At 42.6% G+C, this 24419-nt stretch overlaps 1 protein-coding gene across 1 annotated transcript in view; it reads left to right on the top strand.

The window, feature by feature from the left end:
• The window catches only part of pik3r4 (phosphoinositide-3-kinase, regulatory subunit 4), a 104535-nt gene that overhangs the window by 47861 nt on the left and 32255 nt on the right, over positions 1–24419 (top strand). Inside the window, exons 11-12 of the mRNA XM_038796378.1 lie at positions 6255–6480; positions 19462–19627. Of these exons, the coding sequence (XP_038652306.1) occupies positions 6255–6480; positions 19462–19627 (392 nt within the window). The remainder of the gene's footprint in view (positions 1–6254; positions 6481–19461; positions 19628–24419) is intronic.

The following is a 24419-nucleotide window of genomic DNA, read 5'->3' as shown; positions in this document are numbered from 1 at the left end:
TGCGATTTAATGCGGCATACGTGGTCACCCCATCAGCAATATCTCTAGGCATGTGCAGATTGTTTACATTACTGGTGCAACCTTTGCAAAGTGTCTCATGTTAGCTGCACTGATACTGCAGGGAAATTGGGCTGGCAGACTTTTTTCATGATTTCTACTGAGTTTTTTACTTTCTACCATGTACATTTTGTACAATAGATTGCTTATACACTTCATTGTGTAGTTAGTTCCCGAACGGTTGAACACGGTGACTTCAAAAACCATCAGCACAAGCGGAACTTCATGAATGATGAGAGTTCTGAAAGAGGAACAGATTTTGTTCTGTACCTGTTAATATTATGTTTCTTTTTGTAACTTGGTAACATTTTTTCTACTTTCTATTAATACATTTCTGTTTAGAAGGAACAATTTTTATTTGCTGATCATGATAAGCAGGTTTTTAAACATCCCGTAAAAAATTTAATTATTGCCACTAAGTTACCAGAAGGCTGACTAAGTGAAGCATTTATAGGGCTTGAGCAGCACACTGCTTCCATTTCTCTTTCCGCCGAATAAAAATACCCAATCTCTGGCCCATGCTGGGTGTCATGTAGACAGGTTGCGTTACAATGACTGTTATGCCATTGGAAGATGTGTATGTGGCATGACTTTAAATTGTAAACAACAACTTAAACGTATGCTATTTTGAGATACGCTGAAAAAACTGAAGTTGTGTTGTCTATTGGCACGCACAAACCTGAACCATAGAACAACTTGAAAGGTAACACTTTGTAGTGTACAGTTTTAACTATCTTCTTGGAATCTATCTACCTTGTTGGCTCCTCTCACCATATTCCTTTGATTGTACCATTTTCTTATGCAGGTTGTGTAGTTAATTTATTGTTCAATCTAACTGCATTATATTTTATAATATTATGGGAATTATCTTCATGCTAACCAGGTCGAGTCATCTTGCTACAGCCGCATGTGGGTCACTAGCCATCAAATGGAATTAGTTGCATTTTTACTCTGGTTGTGGGTTTTTTTTTTTAGCGACCACTTCTCTTTTTCTCCCATGTAGCTACAACTTGTTAAATTTTATGGACTACAATCGAGAAGTTTTGTCTTTGCAATTTCTTTGTTGCGAGGTACAGCCCTCATTTTAAGTTTGTGACTGTGTGTCAGGGGATGATGGGAGATGGTTGGAGCCTGTAGCCTGCCCGAAACTTGGAATAAAGTATAGTGCAGCAAAGGAAGCTTTTTAATCGGACACTTACTTTACATCTGGGTTTCTCGCTTGGTCAACGCCAGTAGACCAAAGTGGATTTCCATGACACAATCTCAACTCTAGTATTTAAAGGAAGTGTTCCAACATGCACATTGAAGGAGTTTGGAGATAAAGGGGAAGAAAGTAACAAGTGACAGAATAAGCATGAGCAAAGTCTGTTCAACATCTTAATGCTGCCCCTCTAGGTATGCTGCAATTTTAACCCTACCCTCAATCAAAACGACGTGCTCTTCAAGAATAAAGTTTAACACCGTGAACCATAACTTCCTGGCTCCCCAGGTCAGGTTTGGGGGATCCCTCATGGAAGTTACCTTGGAAGAGTTTACCTGGCAATTATCCAGAAGGACCAAGTACTTCTGGCAATTGCGCTGAGCTGGAACCATTCGACAGTGATTTAAATTGTGAATTTCAAATGCTTCTGGCTGTTTTACACACAGTTACTTTGAAAGAGTTAGAAGGATAAAAAAACATGTCTAACTTCAGAGTGACTATTTTAAACACCCAGACCACGCCCTCTCAGTGCAGATCCCTGACCCTCCCCTTCCTTCCTAATAGGATACTCTCCTGACCCAAACAGGACCCCCACATTTCATTCACTTATCTTGGAAACTGACTTCTCTCTTTCAATGAGAGCTTTAAATTCACCTGCTTTACGGCAACTAATGCCGTAAAAAGAGAGGGTGTCCTTTTGCATTTCGCTGCTGCAGTCGGGGGCTCACTTTACCTCTTCAGTTGCACCTGGCCTGATTCAAGAAGGTTGGGCAAGGGAGGTGCTTTCCATTACAAATGCAGGTAAGTCACTATGGTGTGGCAATCTGTTGCTGATTGATGAGGTATCTTTAGACCTATGTACAAACAGCACCTGTTTTATAAAATAAAGATTTCAATTTGTCAATTTGGAATGTATTGTATGACTTGGGCTATGCTACAGTGCAGAAAATAGTCAATTCCCTGACCACAGGAAAATACTTTTTCCATTCACCAGCTATTTTCTATGGTGTCCTAACACTTCAAACACACTGGATCTAAAGGAGTATATGTTCAAATGCAGCAAGATCTGGCCGATATCCAGGCTTGGGATGACTAGTGGCAAGTATGATTCGTGCCACACAAGTGCCATGTGATGACCATTTTCAACAAGACAGAATCTAACCATGTCCTTTGACATTGAGTGGCATTCTCATCACTGAATCTCCCACTATCAATATCCTGGGGATTATCCTTGACCAGAAATTCAACTGGATTAGCCATATAAATACTGTGGCTACAAGAGCAGGTCATAGGCTCGTATTCCTGCAGTGAGCATCTCACCTCTGGACGCCCCCAACACCTGTTAATCATTTGCAAGGCCCAAGTCAGGAATGTAATGGAATACTTTCCACTTGCCTGTAAGAGTGCACCTCCATCAACACTGCAGAAGGTCGACACCATTCAGGGCAAAGCAGCATGTTTGACTGTTACCCCATTCATGAGCATTCAATGCCTTCACCACTAACCAGTCTTGGCTGCTGTGTGTGCCATCTGCAAATGAACTGCAGGAACTCATCAGGGCTCGTTGGGCATCAGCTTCCAAACCCACAATTGTGGCCACCTAGAAGGACAAGGGCAATAGATACCTTGGGAACATTACCACCTAGAGGCTCCTGCCAAGTCACTCACCATCATGACTTGGAAATATATCGGCGTCCCTTCACTGTCGCTGGGCCAAAGTCCTGGAACTCTTTCTCCTCTTCCCCTCCCCCGCAAACAGCACTTAGGGTGTCCTTGCACCTCGGGAATCGCAGCGGTTTAAGAAGGCAGCTTAGCACCAGCCATGCCTACAAATTAATTAGAAGAAAATCCATATTAACAAATTATGATGGGAATAGTTGGAGTTCTTGATGAACCTTGTATCAATAGGTGAACATGCTGGTAGCTTCTGTGGAGGACCAGTCAAACCTGCTTTTGCTTATAGCATAATAAAGGTTTAAAAAAATAAATACATTTAGAGTACCCAAATCATTTTTTCCAATTAAGGGGCAATTTAGCATAGCCAATCCACCTACCCTGCAAATCTTTGGGTTGTGGGGGCGAAAATGCTCGGCACAACATCGAGGGCCGAAGGGCCTGTACTGTTCTATGTTCTATGAAACCCATGCAAACACAGGGAGAATGTGCAAAATCCACACGGACAGTGACCCAGGGCCAGGATTGAACCTGGGACCGCGGTGTTGTGAAGCAGAAGTGCTAACCATTGTGTCACCGTGCTGCCCATAATAAGGTTTTATTGAAAAATTATTGGGCTAGACTTTGCTTGAATTCAAAATAACCGCAAGGCTAAATGTGTTCACAGTTACTGATGAATAAATAGTACAGCGAATTCAGGTGGAGATGTGGGGTTAAATTTGAATATCCAAACGTTATCTGGGTTGCGATATTTTATTGTTTGCTTTGCAGAAATGGCAGATAGCACTTACTGTCCCCATTTTTCTTTAGGAGTTTGTCATATTTTCCACTAAACACACCACAGAAAGTTATTGCCATTACAAGCATAGGTACCCTATTAAAAAATGTGATCTGTGTCAATCAAGCTCTGTACCACTGAAGATTAACTGTGACAAGTTTTAAGCCTTAGTCCTTCAAGTAATGAATTGGTATTGGAGATTTTAAAGCTGTCAGATGTGTTAAAAAGCAAGCTTAGAACTAATGTTATGTTCCTTTCTATCAAGACGAACGTTTTTGCTGGCATGGTAGTGAAGGCAAAAATTTGAGTATTTGTGAAAGTTCAATTATGTGATGTTGGGCTGTTGGCTTCAATGGAAGGGTGAACTAAATGGGCCTAATGTCATGGAATCAGGTTTACAGCATGAAAACAGGCCCTTCGGCCCAACTTGTCCATGCCGCCTAGTTTTTACCAATTGCCTGAATTTGGCCCATATCCCTCTATACCCATCTTTCCCATATAACTGTCTAAATGCTTTTTAAAGGACAACATTGTACCCACCTCTACTATTGCCTCTGGCAGCTCATTTCAGACACTCACCACCCTCTGTGGGTTAAAAATGCCCCTCTGGACCCTTTTGTATTTCTCCCCCCTCACCTTAAACCTATGTTGACTAGCTTCCTTATCTATGCCCTCATTATTTTATAGACCTCTAAATGATCATCCCTAAGCCTCCTATGCTCCAGGGAAAAAAGTCCCAATCTATCCAGCCTCTTCTTATAACTCAAACTATCAAGTCCCGGTAGCATCCTAGTAAATCTTTTCTGCATTCTTTCTGGTTTAATAATATATTTTCTATAATAGGGTGACCAAAACTATACACAGTATTCCAAGTACAACTTTTACAACTTCAGCAAGATGTCACAACTCCTATGTTCAATGTTCTGACCAATGAAACCAAGCATGCCAAAAGCCTTTCTTCACCACCTATGGCTCTACTTTCAAGGAGCTATGAACCTGTACTCCTAGATCTCTTTTTGTACTATAACTCTCCCCAACACCCTACCATTAACTGAGTAGGTCCTACTAAAATGCAGCACCTCACATTTATCTAAATTAAACTCCCATCTGCCATTCATCGGCCCACTAGCTCAATTGATCACGATCCCGTTGGAATCCTAGCTAACCTTCACTGTCCACTATGCCACCAATCTTGGTGTCATCTGCAAACTTGCTAATCATGCCTCCTAAATTCTCATCCAAATCATTCATATAAATAACAAATAACAGTGGACCCTGTTATTGATCCCTGAGGCACACTGCTAGTCGCAGACCTCCAGTTTGGAAAACAGCCCTCTACGACCACCCTTTGTCTTCTGTCAGCAGGCCACTTTTGTATCCAATTGGCTACCTCACCCTGGATTCTGTGAGATTTAACCTTATGCAACGACCTACCATGAGGTACCTTGTCAAAGGCCTTGCTAAAGTCCATGTAGACAACATCGACTGCACTGCCCTCATCTACTTTCTTGGCTCCCCTTCAAAAAACTCGAATCAAATTCGAGAGACATGATTTTCCACTCATAAAGCCAAGCTGACTGTCCCTAATCAGTTCTTGCCTCTAAATGCCTGTAGATCCTGTCTGTCAGAATACCTTCTAACAACTTAACATCACAGATGTTAGGCTCACCGGTCTATAGTTCGCAGGCTTTTCCCTGCGACCCTTCTTAAACAAAGTCACAACATTTACTACCCTCCAATCTTCAGGGACCTCACCTGTGGTTTTCGACGATTCAAGTATATCTGCTAGGGACCTGCAATTTCCTCCCTAGCCTCCCACAATGTTCTGGGATACATTTCATCAGGTCCCGGGGATTTATCTACCTTGATGCGTTTTAAGACTTCCAGCACCACCACCTCTGTGATATTCACACTCCTCAAGACATCTCTATTTATTTCCCAAAGTTGCCTAACATTCATGCCTTTCTCACCAGTAAATACCAATGAGAAATATTCATTTAGGATCTCGCCCATCTCTTGTAGATCCGCATGTAGATGACCTTGTAGATCCTTAAGTGGCCCTACTCTCTCCCTCGTTACTCTTTTGCCCTTAAGGTATTTGTAGAAGCTCTTTGGATTCTCCTTTGCCTTATCTGCCAAAGCAATCTCATGTCCCCTTTTTGCCCTCCTGATTTCTCTCTTAACTCTACTCCGACAATCTCTATATTCTTCAAGGGACATACTTGATCCCAGCTGCCTATGCATGTCAGATGCCTCCTTTTTGACCAGGGCCTCGATATCCCGAGTTATCCAGGGTTTCCTAACTCTACCAGCCTTGCCCTTCACTCTAAAAGGAATGTGCTTACCCTGAACCTTGGTTAACACACTTTTGAAAGCCTCCCACTTACCAGCTGTCCTTTTGTCTGCCAACACACTCCCCAATCAACATTTGAAAGTTCCTGTCTACTTGCACCAATTCTTGATCTGTGTGGCTGCCTGTATATGCTGACAAATGATAAAATGCTGTAAAATCCAATTCCCTTTCGTTGTTTAATTCAATTGAAGGTGTCTGAAGGGTCTGGGGTCCTGACAAAGAAGACAACTTCTTCCTTATCAGTTCTGCAAAGTGGAAATGTTCCATTATTACCGCCTACATACCAAAGACGCATTACTACATGTGCCACTGAGCTCCAGCACCTTATTCAACAGAAGCGAGAGCAGTGCAATGCCGAACGAATGGCAAAACAGTTGATGGAAAGTGCTGAATGGGAAAGTAAACCTCCACCACCAGGTACACTAGAGCAATAGGTGAACTAGATTCAAACAACCTACGCACATGATTATTAAACTTTGTGCAATAAAAAGTTTAAAAGGCAGTAAGTAACCAATTTTCTTTTTTGATTTGTGTTAAAATACATTGATTTACAGAGTAATTGTAATCATGTTAATTAGGAAAATTTAATTTCTGGGTTAAGTTTAAAATATGGTTTGAAAATTGAAGCAGCAATGGGGAGTTAATCCCCCACAATGAGCTAGTTTGGGTCAAAGTTTGAATTCTGCCTTCATCCCACCCACTTCAGTTTTAACAGAAGTGCGTTGGGCACAAGCAACCAACCAACTCACAGGAGGTAGTTGGTTATTTAAATATTGGTCTAGATTTTTCAGTCGTGCAGCAAAGATTTTGATGTTGGATCCACCCTTTTCATGACAATTTGAATCTGACGCTAAACCGAGGTGATCTTCAGGCATCAAGCAGCTGATCGTATTGAACAAAAAGATTTTGATGTTTTACCCACCTTTTTCATGACAATACAGTGGGCGACTAGGGGATTTTCACAGTAACTTCACTGCAGTGTCAATGTAAGCCTACTTGTGACAATAATAAAGATTATTATTGTTATTATAATAACCAGCACTTTAAATTTAACCTTGGCCAACTGAGTCTTCTTGTCAGTACGCCTGTTTCATTCACTCTGTGATTGGACACAGCTCTGATCTCATTTTTTCCCTCCAGGCTTATAATTAACCCATCCCTTGCTCTGGCCTCCGATCTTGCCTTTGCCCTCTGATTTTCTTTGTGGCCTCCAATATTGTCTGGCTGCGGTCTCTGATCTGTCTCTCCCTGCTCCAGACTAAATTTCCAGGGCATAAGGGAAATCTGTTGTTCCAGTTTCCTCTATTTCAAACCAGTATTACCCATTCAATCCCATCAGCTCTAATCACACTAATGTCCAGCCCACTGACTTTTCAGTGACTTTGATGACTTGGCTAGATCAAGGTTAGTTATCCAGTTTAATGTTAAATATTTAAATTTAGGTAAGGCAATATTTTATGTTTTCCTTGAGGCAGATTGGAAGCTTGTCCTTCCTATCGACTGCTGTGATTACATAGTAAATACGGATAACAGCGTGCCCAATTCCAGATTGTGATTTGAGGGTCACAGAAGTCTTCAATATTTTGTGTATGTGATTCCTATCAATGAATTGTAATACAAAAGGCTCCTTCAAAAATATTATTCATCAAACTAATCAAAGTTTGTTTAATAAAGACAACTGGAGTGTAACTTTTCATGTTCTGTTGTATATTATGTGCTGCACTGTTTGAATACTCATCAGAATATGTGCCTGACTCCAGTGAGGAGGAAACCAAATTAAGTAAATTTAAATCCCCTCCAATTTAGGTGCGAATTCCCCACTTCCTCAAACTAAAACAGCTTATGGTTTTAAAAAAATTAGCTTGTTATACGTTAAGTGTTAGTAGTTTACAACACAAATGTCTGTCCGTGCTGGTTCTTTACAGTGTAATTCAAACTTAATCTCAATCTTCAACCTATTATCTTCATTTGCTTCAATATTTCTAGTTTTCCATAAGAATGAGGAGCAGAATTACGCCATTTGGCCCATCAAGTCTGCTCGACCATTTGATCATGGCTGATATGATTCTGATCCCCATTCTCCTACCTTTTCCCCGTAATCCGTGAACCCCTTATTAATCAAAACCTATCATTTTCTTAAAGACACTTAGTAACTTTGCCTCCACAGCCTTTTGCGGCAATGAGTTCTACAGATTGATTCCCTCTCGATCCACCAGGATCGAGAGTCCCAAACGTTGTATTGCCTACCTGGTGCCAGGGTTTGGGATGTCTCATCTGGGCTGCAGAGGAACCTGGGAGTGAGAGGGTATAAGATCTACTTGTCGTGGTCCACATTGGTATCAGCGACTTAGGTAGAACAAGAACAGAGGTTCTGCTAAAGGAATATACGCAGCTACGGGCTAATTTTAAAAAACAGAACCAAAAAGTTTGTAATCACTGGATTACCACCCGAACCACAATCTTATTTGCACAGGGTCAATAAGATTAGGGAGGAAAATGTGTGGAATAAAGATTGGCGTGGGAGAAATGGGTTTGAATTCATTGGACATTGGCAGAAGTACTGTGGAAGGAGGGACCTGTTCCGATGGGACGGTCTTCATTTGAATCATGCTGGGGCCAGAGTCCTGGCGAATCGCATATCTAGGGCTGTAGATAGAACTTTAAACTGAATAGGGGTTTGGGGGAGGGTTCAGTTGCAGGGAAATTTAGAAAACCAAAATTAAAGGAGGAGGTAGAAGTACAGGTTTGCAATGTGGCAGATGATTACCCAAAAATAAAGATGAATGACAGAACGGGTGAATGTCTTTTTGCAACAAACAATTATAAAAGAGTTGGAAACTTTGACAGCAGAACAAATTTTAAAAGCTTTGTATCTAAATGCACAAAGCATTCGGAACAAAATTGATGAGTTAACGGCGCAAGTAGAGACAAAAGGATTTGGTGGTGATTACTGAGATATGGTTACAAGGAAACCAGGTCTAGAAATTGAATATCCAAGGGTTCTCGGAAACATAGACTGAAAGGAAAAGGAGGTGGTGCAGCTTTGATGGTGAAGGAAGGTATCAGTGCTGTAATCAGAAATGATATTAAACCTGGAGACCAAGATGTGGAATCAGTCTGAGTAGAAATAAGAAATAGCAAAGGGAAGAAGTCCCTGGATGGAATAATCTATGGGTCCCCAAACAGTAGTTCTGCAGTGGGGCACAGTATAAACTGTGCCCCACTGTATATATTAGGCGGTAACTGAAGAACATAGACTGGGGGCGGATGTTTGAGGGTAAATCAGCATCTGACATTTTGGAGGCTTTCAAATGTCAGTTGAAAGGAATTCAGGACCTGCATATTCCTGTGAGGAAGAAGAATAAATATGGCAAATTTCGCGATCCTTGGATAACGAGAGATGTTGTAGGCCTTGTGAAAAAGAAGGCATTTGTCAGGACTAGAAGGCTGGGAACAGACGAAGCCCGTGTGGAATATAAGGAAAATAGGAAGGAACTTAAGCAAGGAGTCAGGAGGGCTAAAAGGGGTCACGAAAAGTAATTGGCAAATAGCGTTAAGGAAAATCCCAAGGCTTTTTACACCTACATAAAAAGCAAGTGGGTAACCAGGGAAAGGGTTGGCCTACTGAAGGACAGGGGAGGGAATCTATATGTGGAGCCAGAGGAAATGGGCGAGGTACTAAATGAATACTTTGCATCAGTATTCACCAAAGAGAAGAAATTGATGGATGTTGAGCCTGGAGAAGGGTGTGCAGATACCCTGGGTCACATTGAGGTCCAAAAAGACGAGGTGTTGGGCATCTTGAAAAATATTACGGTGGATAAGTCCCCAGGGCCTGATGGGATCTACCCCAGAATACCGAAGCAGACAAGAGAGGAAATTGCTGAGGCCTTGACAGAAATCTTTCGATCCTCACTGTCTTCAGGTGATATCCCGGAGGACTGGAGAATAGCCAATGTTGTTTGTTTAAGTAGGGTAGCAAGGATAATCCAGGGAGCTACAGGCCGGTGAGCCTTACGTCAGTGGTAGGGAAATTACTGGAGAGAATTATTCGAGATAGGATCTACTCCCATTTGGAAGCAAGTGGTCATATTAGCGAGAGGCAGCACAGTTTTGTGAAGGGGAGGTTGTGTCACTAACTTGATAGTTTTTCGAGGAGGTCACAAAGATGATTGTTGCAGGTAGGGCAGTGGATGTTGTCTATCTAGACTTCAGTAAGGCCTTTGACAAGGTCCCTTATGGCAGACTAGTACAAAAGGTGAAGTCACACGGGATCAGAGGTGAGCTGGCAAGATGGATACAGAACTGGCTATGTCGTAGAAGGCAGAGAGTAGCAATGGAAGGGTGCTTTTCTGATTGAAGGGCTGTGACTAGTGGTGTTCCGCAGGAATCAGTGCTGGGACCGTTGCTGTTTGTAGAATATATAAATGATTTGGAGGAAAATGTAACTGGTCTGATTAGTAAGTTTGCGGAGGACACAAAGGTTGGTGGAATTGCGGATAGCGATGAGGACTGTCAGAGGATACTGCAGGATTTAGATTGTTTGGAGATTTGGGCGGTGAGATGGCAGATGGAGTTTAATCTGAACAAATGTGATAATGCATTTTGGAAGGTCTAATACAGGTAGGGATTATACAGTGAATGGTAGAACCCTCAAGAGTATTGATAGTCAGAGAGTTCTAGGTGTACAGGTCCACAGGTCACTGAAAGGGGCAACACAGGTGGAGAAGGTAGTCAAGAAGGCATACGGCATACTTGCCTTCGTTGGCCGGGGCATTGAGTATAAAAATTGGCAAGTCATTTTGCAGCTGTATAGAACCTTAGGCCACACTTGGGAGTATAGTGTTCAATTCTGGTCGCCACACTACCAGAAGGATGTGGAGGCTTTAGAGAGGGTGCAGAAGAGATTTACTGGGATGTTGCCTGGCATGGAGGGCATTAGGAAGGAGAGGTTGAATAAACTTGGTTTGTTCTCATTGGAACTAAGGAGGTTGAGGGGCGACCTGATAGAGGTCTACAAAATTATGAGGGGCATAGACAGAGTGGGTAGTCAGACACTTTTTCTCCAGGGTAGAGGGGGCAATTGCTAGGGGGCATAGGTTAAGGTGCGAGGGGCAAGGCTTAGAAGAGATGTACGAGTTAAGTTTTTTTACACAGAGGGTAGTGGGTGCCTGGAACTCGCTGCCGGAGGAGATGGTGGAAGCAGGGACGCTAGTGATGTTTATGGGGCATCTTGACAAATACATGAATAGGATGGGAATAGAGGGATACGGGCCCCGAAAGTGTAGAAGATTTTAGTTTAGACAGGCAGCATGGTCAGCGCAGGCTTGGAGGGCCTATGGGCCTTATCTTGTGCTCATCTTTTCTTTGTTCTTTGTAAACCAGGAAATACTGGGGGCCTGTAAGAAAGGTGTAGCAATAATTAGGTGTGATTTTAATATGCACATAGACTGGATTAATCCAAATGGCAAGGATAGCCTTGAGGGAGAATTCATTGAATGTATTTGAGATTGTTTCTTGGAACAATATGTTGTGGAAGCAACCAGGGAGAAGGCTACTCTGGATTTGGTATTGTGTAATGAGGAGGGATTAATTGATGACCTCATAGTTAAGGATCCTCTCTGGAATAGTGACCTTAGCATGATGGAATTCATAATTCATTTGGGGTGCGAGAAAGTGGAGTCCCACACTAGTGTTCTGGAATTAAACAAATATAATTACATAGGCATGAGGACAAATTTGGCCCTAGTAGAGTGGGCATGAAGGCTAAAAGGTAGGACAGCTGATGAGCAGCAGCAGTTGTTTAAGGAGATACTCATTCCTCATAACTGAAATATATGCTAGAGAGGAAGAAATACCATAAGAGGAGTAAAGAAAACATCCATAGCTGAGGACAATATCAAGACAAAAGCTAAGGTATGCCATGTTGTAAAGGCCAGTAACAGGTTGGGAGATTGGGAAACTTTCAAACATAAAACAAATGGTTACTTGGGTAGTAATAAAAAGAGCCAAGGTAAAGTACAAAAGAAAGGTAATGCAAAATATCAAAGGATAACAAAAGCTAAGTACATAAAGAGTGTCGCTAAAGCGAATGTTGGTCCCTCGGAAGATGAAATCAGAGAGTTAATAGTGGGGAACATAGAACTGGCAGAGATGCTAAATCAATATTCATTTTTCATGGTGGAGGACATCAGTACCACCCTTATAGGAAGGGTAATTCAGAGGTAATAGAAAGGGTGGAACTTGGGACGATTGGCATTAATAGGGAATTGGCACTCAAACTATTAGGATTGAAGGTAGACAGCTCCCCAGGACAGATGGCCTACATCCTAGGGTGCTAAAGGAAATGGCAGCAGAGATAGTGGATTGATTTGTTGTTAAATTCCAAAATTCTCTGGACACAGGAAAAGTTCTAGTGGATTGGAAAAATGCTAATGTAACACTTTATTCAAAAAGGGAGGAAGGCAGAATGTGGGGAATTACAGACCAGTTAGTTTAACATCTATTGTTGGGAAATTGTTAGAATCCATTATTAAGGAGGTAATATTAGGATATTTGGAAAGTCAACACACATTCCATCAGAGTCGGCATGGTTTTATGAAGGGTGAATCATGGTTGACGAATTTGCTCGAGTTCTTGGAAGATGTAACAAGTTAAGTGGATGATGGGGATCCTGTAGATGTATCTCTGGACTTTCAGTAGGTTTATATACAAGATTAGATCACATGTGGTTAGGGTTTACGTATTAGCTTGAAGAGAATACTGGCTGACAGACAGAAGACAGTCGGGATAAATGGGTCTTTTTTGGATGGCAAGATGTAACTAGTGGGGTGCCACGTGGTTCGATCCTTGGCTATTAACAATCTTCATTAACTACTTGGATGCAGGCACAGAGGTTCTATAACCAAATTTGCAGATGACGCTCTGTGGGACAGTAAGCTGCAATGAGGAAATAAGAACTGTACAAATGGATATATAGATAGGTTAGGAGGGAAGGCGGTGGCGTAGTGGTATTATCACTGGACTAGTAACCCAGAGATTTGGGAGCACTGGTTCGAATCCCACCATTGCAGATGGTGAAATTTGATTTCAATAAAAAATCTGGAATCAAAAGTCTAATGATGACCATGAAACATTGTTGATTGTCGTAAAAACCCATCTGGTGGTTCACTGACGTCCTTTAGGGAAGGAAATCTGCAGTCCTTACTTGGTCTAGGCAACATGTGACTCCAGATGTGTTTTGAATCTTAAAATGCCTCTCAGTTTGAGGATAATTGAGGACTGACAAGGCCATTGCCTGCGATGCCCACATCCCATGAAAGAATTAAAAAATGGAGAATGGGCCAACATGTGGCAGGCGGAGTTTAACGTTGCTCAGTGTGAGGCCATCAGTTTGGGTCAGGAAAATGGAAAGGCAATTTATTACCTAAATGGGGAGAGACTTTGGGGTGCTCCGGTGCAGAGGGATCTGGTTGTCATCGTGCATGAATCACAGAAATCTAGCATGCAGGTACAGCAGGTAATAAAGAAAGAGAATAGAATGTTCGCATTTATAGCTAAAGAAATAAGAGTGTCAAAATAAGGTAGGCTTACACATTAACACTCCAGTGAAGTTACTGTGAAAATCCTCTAGTCGCCACACTCCGGTGCCTGTTTGGGTACACGAAATGAAATGAAATGAAAATCACTTATTGTCACAAGTAGGCTTCAAATGAAGTTACTGCGAAAAGCCCCTAGTCGCCACATTCCGGTGCCTGTTCGGGGAGGCTGATACGGGAAGGCTGATACTAAGGGAGAATTCAGAATTCTCGGACCACGCAGACACGGGGATACCTTACAGACTCCACACAAACAGAAATCGAACCTGGGACCCTGGTGCTGTGAAGCAACAGTGCTAATTACTATGCTGCGAGTATAAACTTAATGAACTGTATCGCTAAAGAAATCGAATAAAAGGTAATGAAATGTTGTTGCAACTATACAAGGCTGCACCTTGAGTATTGTGTGCAATTTTGGTCCCTTTGAGGAAGGATGTAGTGGCATTGGCGGCAGTTCAGAGGAGGTCCATTAGATTGATTCCAGAGATGAGAGGTTTGTTTTATGAGGAGAGATTGAGCAATTTAGGTCTCTACAGTTTAGAAGAATGAGGGGAGATCAAATTGAGGTGTAAATTAAATGATAACAGGTATGAATAAAGTAGACATGGAGCTTAGCAAAAGGAGGCAGTGGTGCAGTGGTAACGTCTCTGGACTAGTAATCCAGGGCAAGATCTGGAGACTTGGGTTCGAATCTGGCCCCAGCAAATAGTAAAAATTTAAATTTAGGGCAGCACGGTAGCATTGTGGATAGCACAATTGCTTCACAGCTCCAGGGTCCCAGGTTCGATTCCGGCTTGGGTCACTGTGTGGAGTCTGCACATCCTCCCCGTGAGTGCGTGGGTTTCCTCCGGGTGCTCTGGTTTCCTCCCACAGTCCAAAGATGTGCAGGTTAGGTGGATTGGCCATGATAAATTGCCCTTGGTGTTGGGTGGGATTACTGGGTTATTGGGATGGTGGGAGGTGTTGACCTTGGGTGGGGTGCTCTTTCCAAGAGCCGGTGCATACTCGATGGGCCGAATGGCCTCCTATGATCTATATACTTCCACTTGCTGAGCATTCTAGAGTGAGAAGCCATAATCTCATGATAAGTGGTAACAAATTTAAAACCGATGAGGAGAAACTAATTCTTCCAAAGGGTCATGAATCTGTAATTCGCTAACCCAGAGTGCGGTGGATGCTGGGACAGTTAGTAAATTTAATGAGGGGTTAGACATTTTAAATTAGTGATAGGTTGAACGGTTACAGAGAATTGACAGGATTGGCGTTGAGGCCATGATGAAATCAGCCATGATCGTATTGAATGGTGGAGCAGGCTCAAAAGGCTAAATTGCCTACTCCTGCTCCTTGTCATTATGTTCTAAGAAATAACTATTCTGTCTAATTTCAGCTCTTCGTCTGTAGGTATCAGCACCTCGAGCAAAAATCTGGTGTTCTTGATTATTAAGCAGATTTCTTGATTAATAAGGGGATCAGTGGTTATGGGAAGAAGGCAGGAGAATGGGGATTAGGAATATATGAGCCATCATCAAATGGCAGAGCAGACTCGAATGGCCTAATTCTATTCCTATATCTTATGGTCTTATTGACTAGCTGCAGAAATTCTTCCTCATCTCAATTTTAAAGGGACGTCCCTTCAGTCTGAGGGTGTGCTCACGGGATCTGGTCTCCCATTAGTGCAAACATCTCCATGTCCACCCTATCTAGGCCTCTCCGTATTCCGTAAGTTTCAATGAGATCCCCTCATCCTTCTAAACTCCAGTACACACCCAGAGCCTTCAACCGTTCCTCATATGAAAAGCCCTTCATTCCCAGTATCATTCTTGTGAACCTCCTCTGGACCTACTCTCCAAGGTCATCACACCCATCACTAGATACCAAAACTGCTCACAATATTCCAAATAGGGTCTGACCAGAGCCTTGTGCAGCCTCAGCAGGACATCCCTGTTCTTGTATTCTAGCCCTCGAAATGAATGCTAACTGCATTTGTCTTCCTAACTGCCAACTGAACGTGCATGTAAATTTTAAGAGAATCCTAAACTAGGACTCCCACGTCCCTTTGTGCTTCAGATTTCTAAAGCCTTTCTCCATTTAGAAAATAGTCTATGCCTCTATCGTTCCTACTAAAGTGCACAACCTCACACTTTTCCACATTGTATTCTACCTGCCCCTTCATTTCACGCGCTCCTAGCCTGTCCAAGTCCTTCTACAGTCTCCCTACTTCCTCAACATTACCTGTCCCTCTACAGATCTTTGTATCATCTGCAAAGGTAGCAATGGTTTCTTCCAGATCGTTAATGTATGTTGCGAATAGTTGTGGTCCCAACATTGACCCCTGCGGAACACCACTAGTCACCGGCTGTCCTGAAAAATTCTTCTTTATCTCCACTCTCTGTCTCTACCTGTGCCAGTCAATCAATCCTCTATCCATGTCATTACCTTGCCCCTAACACCATGGACTCTTATATTAGCTGCTTCTTGTACGGCACCTTGTCAAAGGCCTTCTGTAAATCCGAATAGATCATATCCACTGGCTCTCCTTTGTCTAACTTCCTCAAGAATTTGAACAGATTTATTAGGCTTGACCTCCCCTTGAAAAAGCCGCGCTGACTCAGCTGTATTTTACCATACACTTCCAAGTCCTCCACAATCTCATTCTTAATAATGGACCCTCAAATCTTACCAACAGCCGAAGTCAGGGTATTTGGTCTATAATCTCTTGTCTTCTGCCTCCCTCCTTTCTTAAACAGGAGTGTTACATTAGCCATTTTACAGTCCTCTGGGACCCTTCCTTACTCCAGTGATTCCTGAAAGATCTCCACAAATGCCTCCTACCAGTGCCAATGAATTCAGTCGAGCCGTGGGTCCGATTCTGAGTCCCTCGTTCCTCAGGGTCGTCACTGTGAAGGTGGGTCTCGCTATATCTTTCAGAACTCTGGGGTGAAGTCTGTCCAGTCCGGATGATTTATTCACCTTCTGACCTTTCCGCTTCCCCAGCACCTTTTACTTTGTGATGGCTACTACATTCACCTCTGCCCCATGACTCTCTTGAAGTCCTGGTATGCTACTGATGTCTTCCACCGTGAAGTCTAATGCAAAGTGCCTATTCCATTCCTCTGCCATTTCTTTGTTCCCCATTACTTTTTCTCCAGTCTCACTTTTTCAGTGATCCAATTCTCTCTTGCCTTTTATGTATCACAAAAAACTCTTGCAATCTTCTTTTATATTGCTAGCTAGCTTGCACTCCTATTTCACCTTCTCCCCCCTAATTGCTTTATTAGTTGACCTCTACTTGCTTTTAAAGGCTTCCCAATTCTGTGGCTTCCCACTAATCCTTGCCACATTGTATGCTTTTTCTTTTTCTTTTATGCTGTTCCTGATACCCTTATCAGCCATGGTTGCCTTGTGTTTCCTTTAGCATGTTTCATCCTCCTTGGGATGAATTTCTGTTGTGCCTTCTGAATAACTCCCAAAAGCTCCTGTAATTGCTGTTCCACAGTCTTCCCTTCTAGGTTTCCCTTCCAATCACTCTGGCCAACTCCTCCCTCATATGATAGTCCGGCCATCCCAGGAATCAGCCTGGGAAACCCTCGCTGCACTCCCTCCATAGCAATCTTTCCTCAGATAAGGACCTAAAAACTGCACACAATACTCCAGCTTTGCCTCACCAATGCCCTATACAACTGCAGTAAAACATCCCTAATCCAAAACTCAAATCCTCTTGCTATGAAGGCCAGCATACCATTTGCCTTCTTTACTGCCTGCTGTACCTGCTGTACACACACACAGTGACTGATGCAAGAGAACGCCAAGCTCTCGCTGAGTATCCATCTCTCTCAATTTATATCCATTCAGATATTTTGCCTTCCTATTTTTGCTACTGAAGTGAATAACCATACATTTATCCACATTATACTGCATCTGCCATGCATGTGCCCACTCACTCAGCCGCTCCAAATCCTGCTTAGCCATCGCTGCATCTTCCTCACAGTTAACCCTCCCACCCAACTTTGTACCACCTGCAAATATGGAGATGCTGCATTTAGATCCCTTGTCCAAGTCGTTAATATATAATGTGCACATGTGGGGTCCAAGCACAGATCCCTGCAGTACCCCACTAGTCATTGCATGCCAATCGGAAAAAGACCTATTTATTCAACTTTTTGCTTCCTGTCTGCTAACCAGCTTTCTCTCTAACTCCAGGCACTACCCACAATCCCATGCGCTTTAATTTTACATCGTAATCTGTTATGTAAGACCTTGTCAAAACTCTAAAGAAACCACATCCACAGGTTCTCTCTGGTCAACTCTACTAAGCGATTTGTAAATTATTCCAGGGGCCTTCTACGGTAGGGCGAGTGTGTCTCATTCTCCCTTGTGAGCATATTTGTCGGGATTGTTTTATTCACAGGGTATACAATTACCGACATACTGTCATACATCCTGGCCTATGCCCAGGCACTATGCAATCACTTGTGGTTCCTGCCCCTTGGTGACCCTGGGCATCATGGCTCTGATATTTAATTCGGTTTTGGTTCCCGGTCAGGACTACATACAGGTCGTCTTTAAGGATGAGCCCGTCCTGCACAGTGATTAAGGCCTGCCATTTGTCAAAGGAGGCGGGGTATGTCTCTTTGTGAATTTGTTTCAGGCCCTGGTCACTGCTTTGGGCCTGTTTATGGTCTTCAACCTTGGTCTGTCTGATTGTAACGGCATCAATTGGTACACTAACGGGGAGTTGCCACGGTTCTCCCTCCTGGGCGCCCTGCTTGGCCAATTTGTCTGCCCTTGTGCTCCCAATTGGGGAGGTCCGGTAGTGGGCCTTAAGTTTGATGATGCTGTAATCATGGTCTCGGACAGATTGAAAAGTAAATTTTAAAGGTTCTCGTCTGCCGAGACAAATCCTCTCGATTCCCACAATGGTAGGAAACCCATTAAACTATTGCAGACCTACATACTGCTTTGTATTGTATGTACATACATACTATATGTCAGTATATACAATACAGTAGACTACGGCTACTAATGAAAATGAAAATCGCTTATTGTCACGAGTAGGCTTCAATGAAGTTACTGTGAAAGGTCCCTAGTCGCCACATTCCGGCGCCTGTCCGGGGAGGCTGGTACGGGAATCGAACCGTGCTGCTGGCCTGCTTTGGTCTGCTTTAAAAGCCAGTGATTTAGCCTTGTGAGCTAAACCAGCCCTACATCTGCAGTCTGGGCACTCGTATAAGTGGGAAGTTTTAAGGCTGATTCCCTCGGGGGCCTACCTTCCTGGTCTTCTACATAAAAGCCGCATCCTGTTTTCCTGTTCCCATTCTCCATCGTAAAGGATCCATGCACATATATCTTGAGAGCCTGATTGTTTTGATTATTGGGTCCGTTGAGTCCTCCCCCCTTTTGTTTTGGCAGATTTCAACGATAAAGGGTCACACTTTAGCTGGTTAAATTATTAATATTTTGTATTCTACATTCACATTGATACAGGTATAAGATACATGTATAATCAGTACATGAAATGAAAATGAAAATCGCTTATTGTCACGAGTAGGCTTCAAATGAAGTTACTGTGAAAAGCCCCTAGTCGCCACATTCCAGCGCCTGTTCGGGGAGGCTGTTACGGGAATCGAACTGTGCTGCTGGCTTGCCTTGGTCTGCTTTCAAAGCCAGCGATTAGCCCTGTGAGCTAAACAGCCCCTATCTGCTGAGGAGAGATGAACAGTTTCTGAGGATTGTGATTTATTTTAATTCTACACTGCAATACTGCGTTTCACTATGATACTGAGATTCACTGTTTATTTAGGCTGGCATCCCAAAGGGCTTCTAGTTGCACATCTTCATGAACATAAGTCAGCAGTGAACCGGATTCGTGTCTCTGATGAACATTCAATTTTTGCTACCTGCTCAAATGATGGAACTGTGAAGATTTGGGATAGTCAGAAGATGGAGGGAAAGACTACCACTACAAGGTATGATTGCAAATCTCTAATTGCTTTTGTTTTACATCAAAAGCTTAAAAACAAGGAATGTGAATGAGAAAAGTTATGGAAATCCATTAAGATCTATATCCAGAAGAAGCACCACCAATGCCATTTTTGTTTTGAGACGAGAGAAGGAGAAATATTAGTTGCCTGATGCAACATGAAGATTCATTCATCAATCTAAAAAAGATCTAGAATGGGATGCCCAAGGTGAAAGCCTAGAGATTTACTAGAATTTGTGAATTTCCTTAAAACAACGTATGATTATACTATTGCCAAGACATATACAAGGTGTGCCAGTCAAGAGTGGAAGAGAGTAAGAGCTTCAAAGCCAGAGATGGATTATACCAAGGATCGGCATAGAATCTGTGGATTTCCTGCTTATCTGAGCAAGTGTGACAGGAAGTTCAATAGTCAATGATGTTCACAAATGGCACTGAGCTATATCATGGTGATAAGGAGAGCATGACTGAGTATCTAGAGAATTGAGGACAGCAATATGAAGGCCAGTATACCCAAAGATCTAACAGATTAACTGTCAGTTTGAGCCCAGGAAAAAGCATCCGAATGAGGGTGTAAAGATTATAGGTGAAGACTTGGAGAAAGTGACTAGTTTGAAGTACCTGTGGTTAGTGAGAGACATGGAAGTATGGAAATGGAAAATTAAGTAACGGCTTAGCTGTAGATGGAGTAATGTGGAAGAAATGAGTGTTATGGATAGAAAAGTATTGGAAAATGAAAGGGGGGACCAACAAGACAAGTTGTGAGACTGGCCTTGTCATATGGTACAATAGCAAGAAAAAGAGGAACAGTAACTGGATGCTGATAAGATGGGGATGTTGAGATGGATGTGTGCAGTGACAAGGCAGGTCCAGATCAGGAACCAGCTCATCATCGGGTCAGTGAGGATATGGGAGCATCGAAGAAAACTGAGAAGAGACTGGGAATGTATGGGCTCTGTTGTGGAAAGAGAGGGAGAAAATTAATTTTATTAATTCATGGGATTTGGATCACTGTCTAGGCCAGCATTTACTGACCGTCTCTCATTGCCCTTGAACTGAGTGGCTTGCTCGGCCATTGCAGAGGGCAGTTAAGAGTCAACCACATTGCTGTGGATCTGGAGCCGGACCAGGTAAGGATGGCAGATTTCATTTCCAAATGGGAACCTGATGGTTTTTTACAACAACCAGCAATGGTTTCATGGTCATCATTAGACTTTTAATTCAGAATTTATTTTATGGAGTTCACTTTTTAACATCTGCCTTGATGGGATTTGAACGAGGGTCCCCAGAGCATTATTCTGGGTCTTTGAATTATTAGTGCAGTGACAATGCCATTACACCCACCACTGTTAGATGAATGATAGACATAGGACTGCCAAGAACATACCAACATATGAATAGTAGGACTTCCGGCCCCTTGAACCTGCTCATCCATTTCATAAGATCATGGCTGATCTGATTGTGGCCTCAACTCTACTCTTCGTCCACTCCCAATAATCTTTGACTCCTTTTGAAAAACTGTGTCTTTCTGTATTCACTGACCCTGTCTTCACCACTTTAGGGAAAAGAGAATCCCACAGACTAATGACCCTCAGAAAATATTTCTTCTCATCTCCATCTTAAATGGGAGACCCTTATTTTTAAACTACTCCCTAGTTCTAATCCCTTTCACAAGGGGAAATTTCACTTCAGCTCTGTCTAACCCCAACTTATGTTTCAATAAGATCACACCTCGTTCGTCTAAACTCCAATGTGTAAAGGCCTAACTTTTCCTCATAAGATAACTCCCTTCATGCCAGGAATCAGTCGACTAAATTATTTTAATTATTACTAATTATTTGCTTTACCTTTTGTGATTCATGTACAGTGCATCCAGATCCCTCCGTACCACAAGGTTAGCAATCTCTCTCCATTTAAATAATAGTACTTTTCTATTCCCACCAAAGTGATATTATCACATTTTCCCACATTATGCTCCATCTGCCAAATATTTGCTCAATCTCTTATCCTCCATTCTCTTAAAATCTATCAAAATCCCTTTGCAGATTAGTCCTCTTCGCAACTTATTCTCCTACCTTGATGTCATCAGCAAATTTAGCTACCTTACCCGTCATCCAATTCATTGGCATAAATTGTCAATAGTTGAGGCCCCGGCACTGATCCCTGTGCCACTCCACTAATTATAGCTTGCCAACTTGAAAAAGATCAATGTATTCCTACTCTTTGCTTCCTGTTGGCTAACTGTATCCATGCTAATGTGCTAATGATACCCCTACACCATGAGCTCTTATTTTGTTAAATAACCCTTGCTGCTGCACTTTACAACTGCCTTTGGAAATCCAAATACACCACATTCACAGGTTCCCTATTTTCCAGTTATACATAGAACATCGCACAGTACAGGTCCTTCGGCCCACGATGTTGTGCCGACCATTTATCCTAATCTAAGATCAACCTAACCTACACCCCTTCAATTTACTGCTGTCCATGTCCCTGTCCAAGAGTCGCTTAAATGTCCCTAATGACTCTGACTCCACCACCTCTGCTGGTAGTGCATTCCATGCACCCACCACTCTCTGTAAAGAACCTTGCCCTGACATCTCCCCTATATCTTCCTCCAATCATCTTAAAATTATGTGCCCACATGACAACCATTTCTGCCCTGGGGAAAGTCTCTGGCTGTCCACTCTATCCAAGCCTCTCATCACCTTGTACACCTCTATTAAGTCACCTTTCTTTCTTCCTTCGCTCCAATGAGAAATGCCCTAGCTCCCTCAACCTTTCTTCATAAGACATGCCCTCCAGTCCAGGCAGCATCTTGGTAAATCTCCTCTGCACCCTCTTGAAAGCATCCACGTCCTTCCTGGACACAATATTCCAAGTATGGTCTAACCAGGGTTTTATAAAGCTGCAGCAAAACCTCACGGCTGTTAAACTCAATCTCCCTGTTAATTTTCTAGATTTTAAATTCTGTCCAGCCTTATGATTGACCACTAAACTTTGCAGAATTGTACTTTGGTTTTCTTTCAATTTGACACTACCCAGTCTTCCCTCGTTAATAAAAGAAGGTGCATCCTTCTTGTGGAGTCTTTCTTTCTCACCAGAATATAACGTTGAAAGTTATGAAGTATCTCCACATATGTTTGCCACTGCTTTTATGCTGTTCTAGTTTTTAATCCAATTCGCTGGACTCTGGGGCAGTTCCAGCAGAGTGGAAAATGGCAAATGTGATGCCACTGTTTAAAAAAGGAGGTAGACAAAAGACTATAGGCTGGTTAGCTTAACTTCTAAATGGGCAAAATGCTTGAATCTATCATCAAGAAAGAAATAGCTAGACAAGTGGATAGAAATTGTCCCATTGGGCAAATGCAGCATGGTTTAATGAAAGGCAGGTCCTGTTTAACTAATTTATTGGAATTATTTGAGAACGTTATGAGTGTGAAGGACAATGGGGAACTGGTGGATGTGGTGTACCTGGATTTCCAGAAGGCATTCAACAAGATCCGCACAAAAGGCTGTTGCATAAGATATGGGTGCACGGCGTTATGGGTAAAGTATTAACATGGATAGAGGATTGGTTAACTAATAGAAATCAAAGAGTGGGGATAAATGGGTGTTTTTCTGATTGGCAATCAGTGCCTAGTGGTGTGCTTTGGAGATCAGTTTTGGGACCGCAATTGTTTACAATTTACAAAGATGATTTGCAGTTGGGGACCAAGAATAATGTGTCAATGTTTGCAGATGGCACCAAGATGAGTGGTTGAGTAAAATGTGCAGAGGACACAAAGTGTGCAGAGGGATATTGTTATGGGCAAGGGTTTAGAGAACACCAAAGTATATCATGGAGCTCACATGATCTACAACTGTTTATAGATTTAGGTTAAGAGATTATTGTGCAAAGAGATTATTGTGCAAAATTAAAGCTCATGGGATTGGGGGAAATGTATTGAGGTGGATAGAAAACTGGTTGGCAGGGAGGAAACGAAGAGTAGGGATTAATGGGTCCTTTTCAAATTGGCAGGCAGTAACCAGCGGGGTACCACAGGGATCGGTGCTGAGACCCCAGCTATTCACAATATTATTAATGATTTGGATGAGGGGACAAAATGTAACATCTCAAAGTTTGAAGATGATACCAAATTAGGTGGGAGGGTGAATTATGACGAGGATGCGGGGATTCTACAGCAAGATCTGGACAGGTTGGGCGAGTGGGCAAACCAATGGCAGATGCAGTATAATTTGGATAAGTGTGAGGTTATTCATTTTGGAAGCATAAACAGGAAGGCAGATTACTACCTGAATGGTTGTAAATTGGGAGAGGGGTGTGTGCAGCGGGACCTGGGTGTCCTTGTGCACCATGCGCTGAAGGTAAGCATGCAGATGCAGCAGGCGGTAAAGAAGGCTAATGGTATGTTGGCCTTCATTGCAAGAGGTTTCGAGTATAGAAGCAGGGATGTGTTGCTGCAATTGTACAGGGCCTTGGTGAGGCTACACCTGGAGCATTGTGTGCAGTTTTGGTCTCCTTCTCTGAGGCAGGATGTTCTTGCTCTCGAGGGAGTGCAGTGAAGGTTTACCAGACTGATTCCAGGGATGGCGGGACTGTCATATGAGGAGAGATTGACTAGGTTGGGATTGTTCTTGCTAGAGTTCAGAAGAATGAGGGGGGATCTCATAGAGACTTATAAAATTCTAACAGGACTAGACAGGGTAGATGCATGGAAGATGTTACCAATGGTGGGCGCGTCCAGAATCAGGGGTCACAGCCTGAGGATTCAGGG

Source organism: Scyliorhinus canicula, chromosome 5 (genome assembly GCF_902713615.1).
Source record: "Scyliorhinus canicula chromosome 5, sScyCan1.1, whole genome shotgun sequence".
Taxonomy (NCBI): domain Eukaryota; kingdom Metazoa; phylum Chordata; class Chondrichthyes; order Carcharhiniformes; family Scyliorhinidae; genus Scyliorhinus; species Scyliorhinus canicula.
The sequence above is the reverse complement of the archived record's forward strand: the minus strand, read 5'-3'. Positions and strand labels throughout refer to the sequence as shown.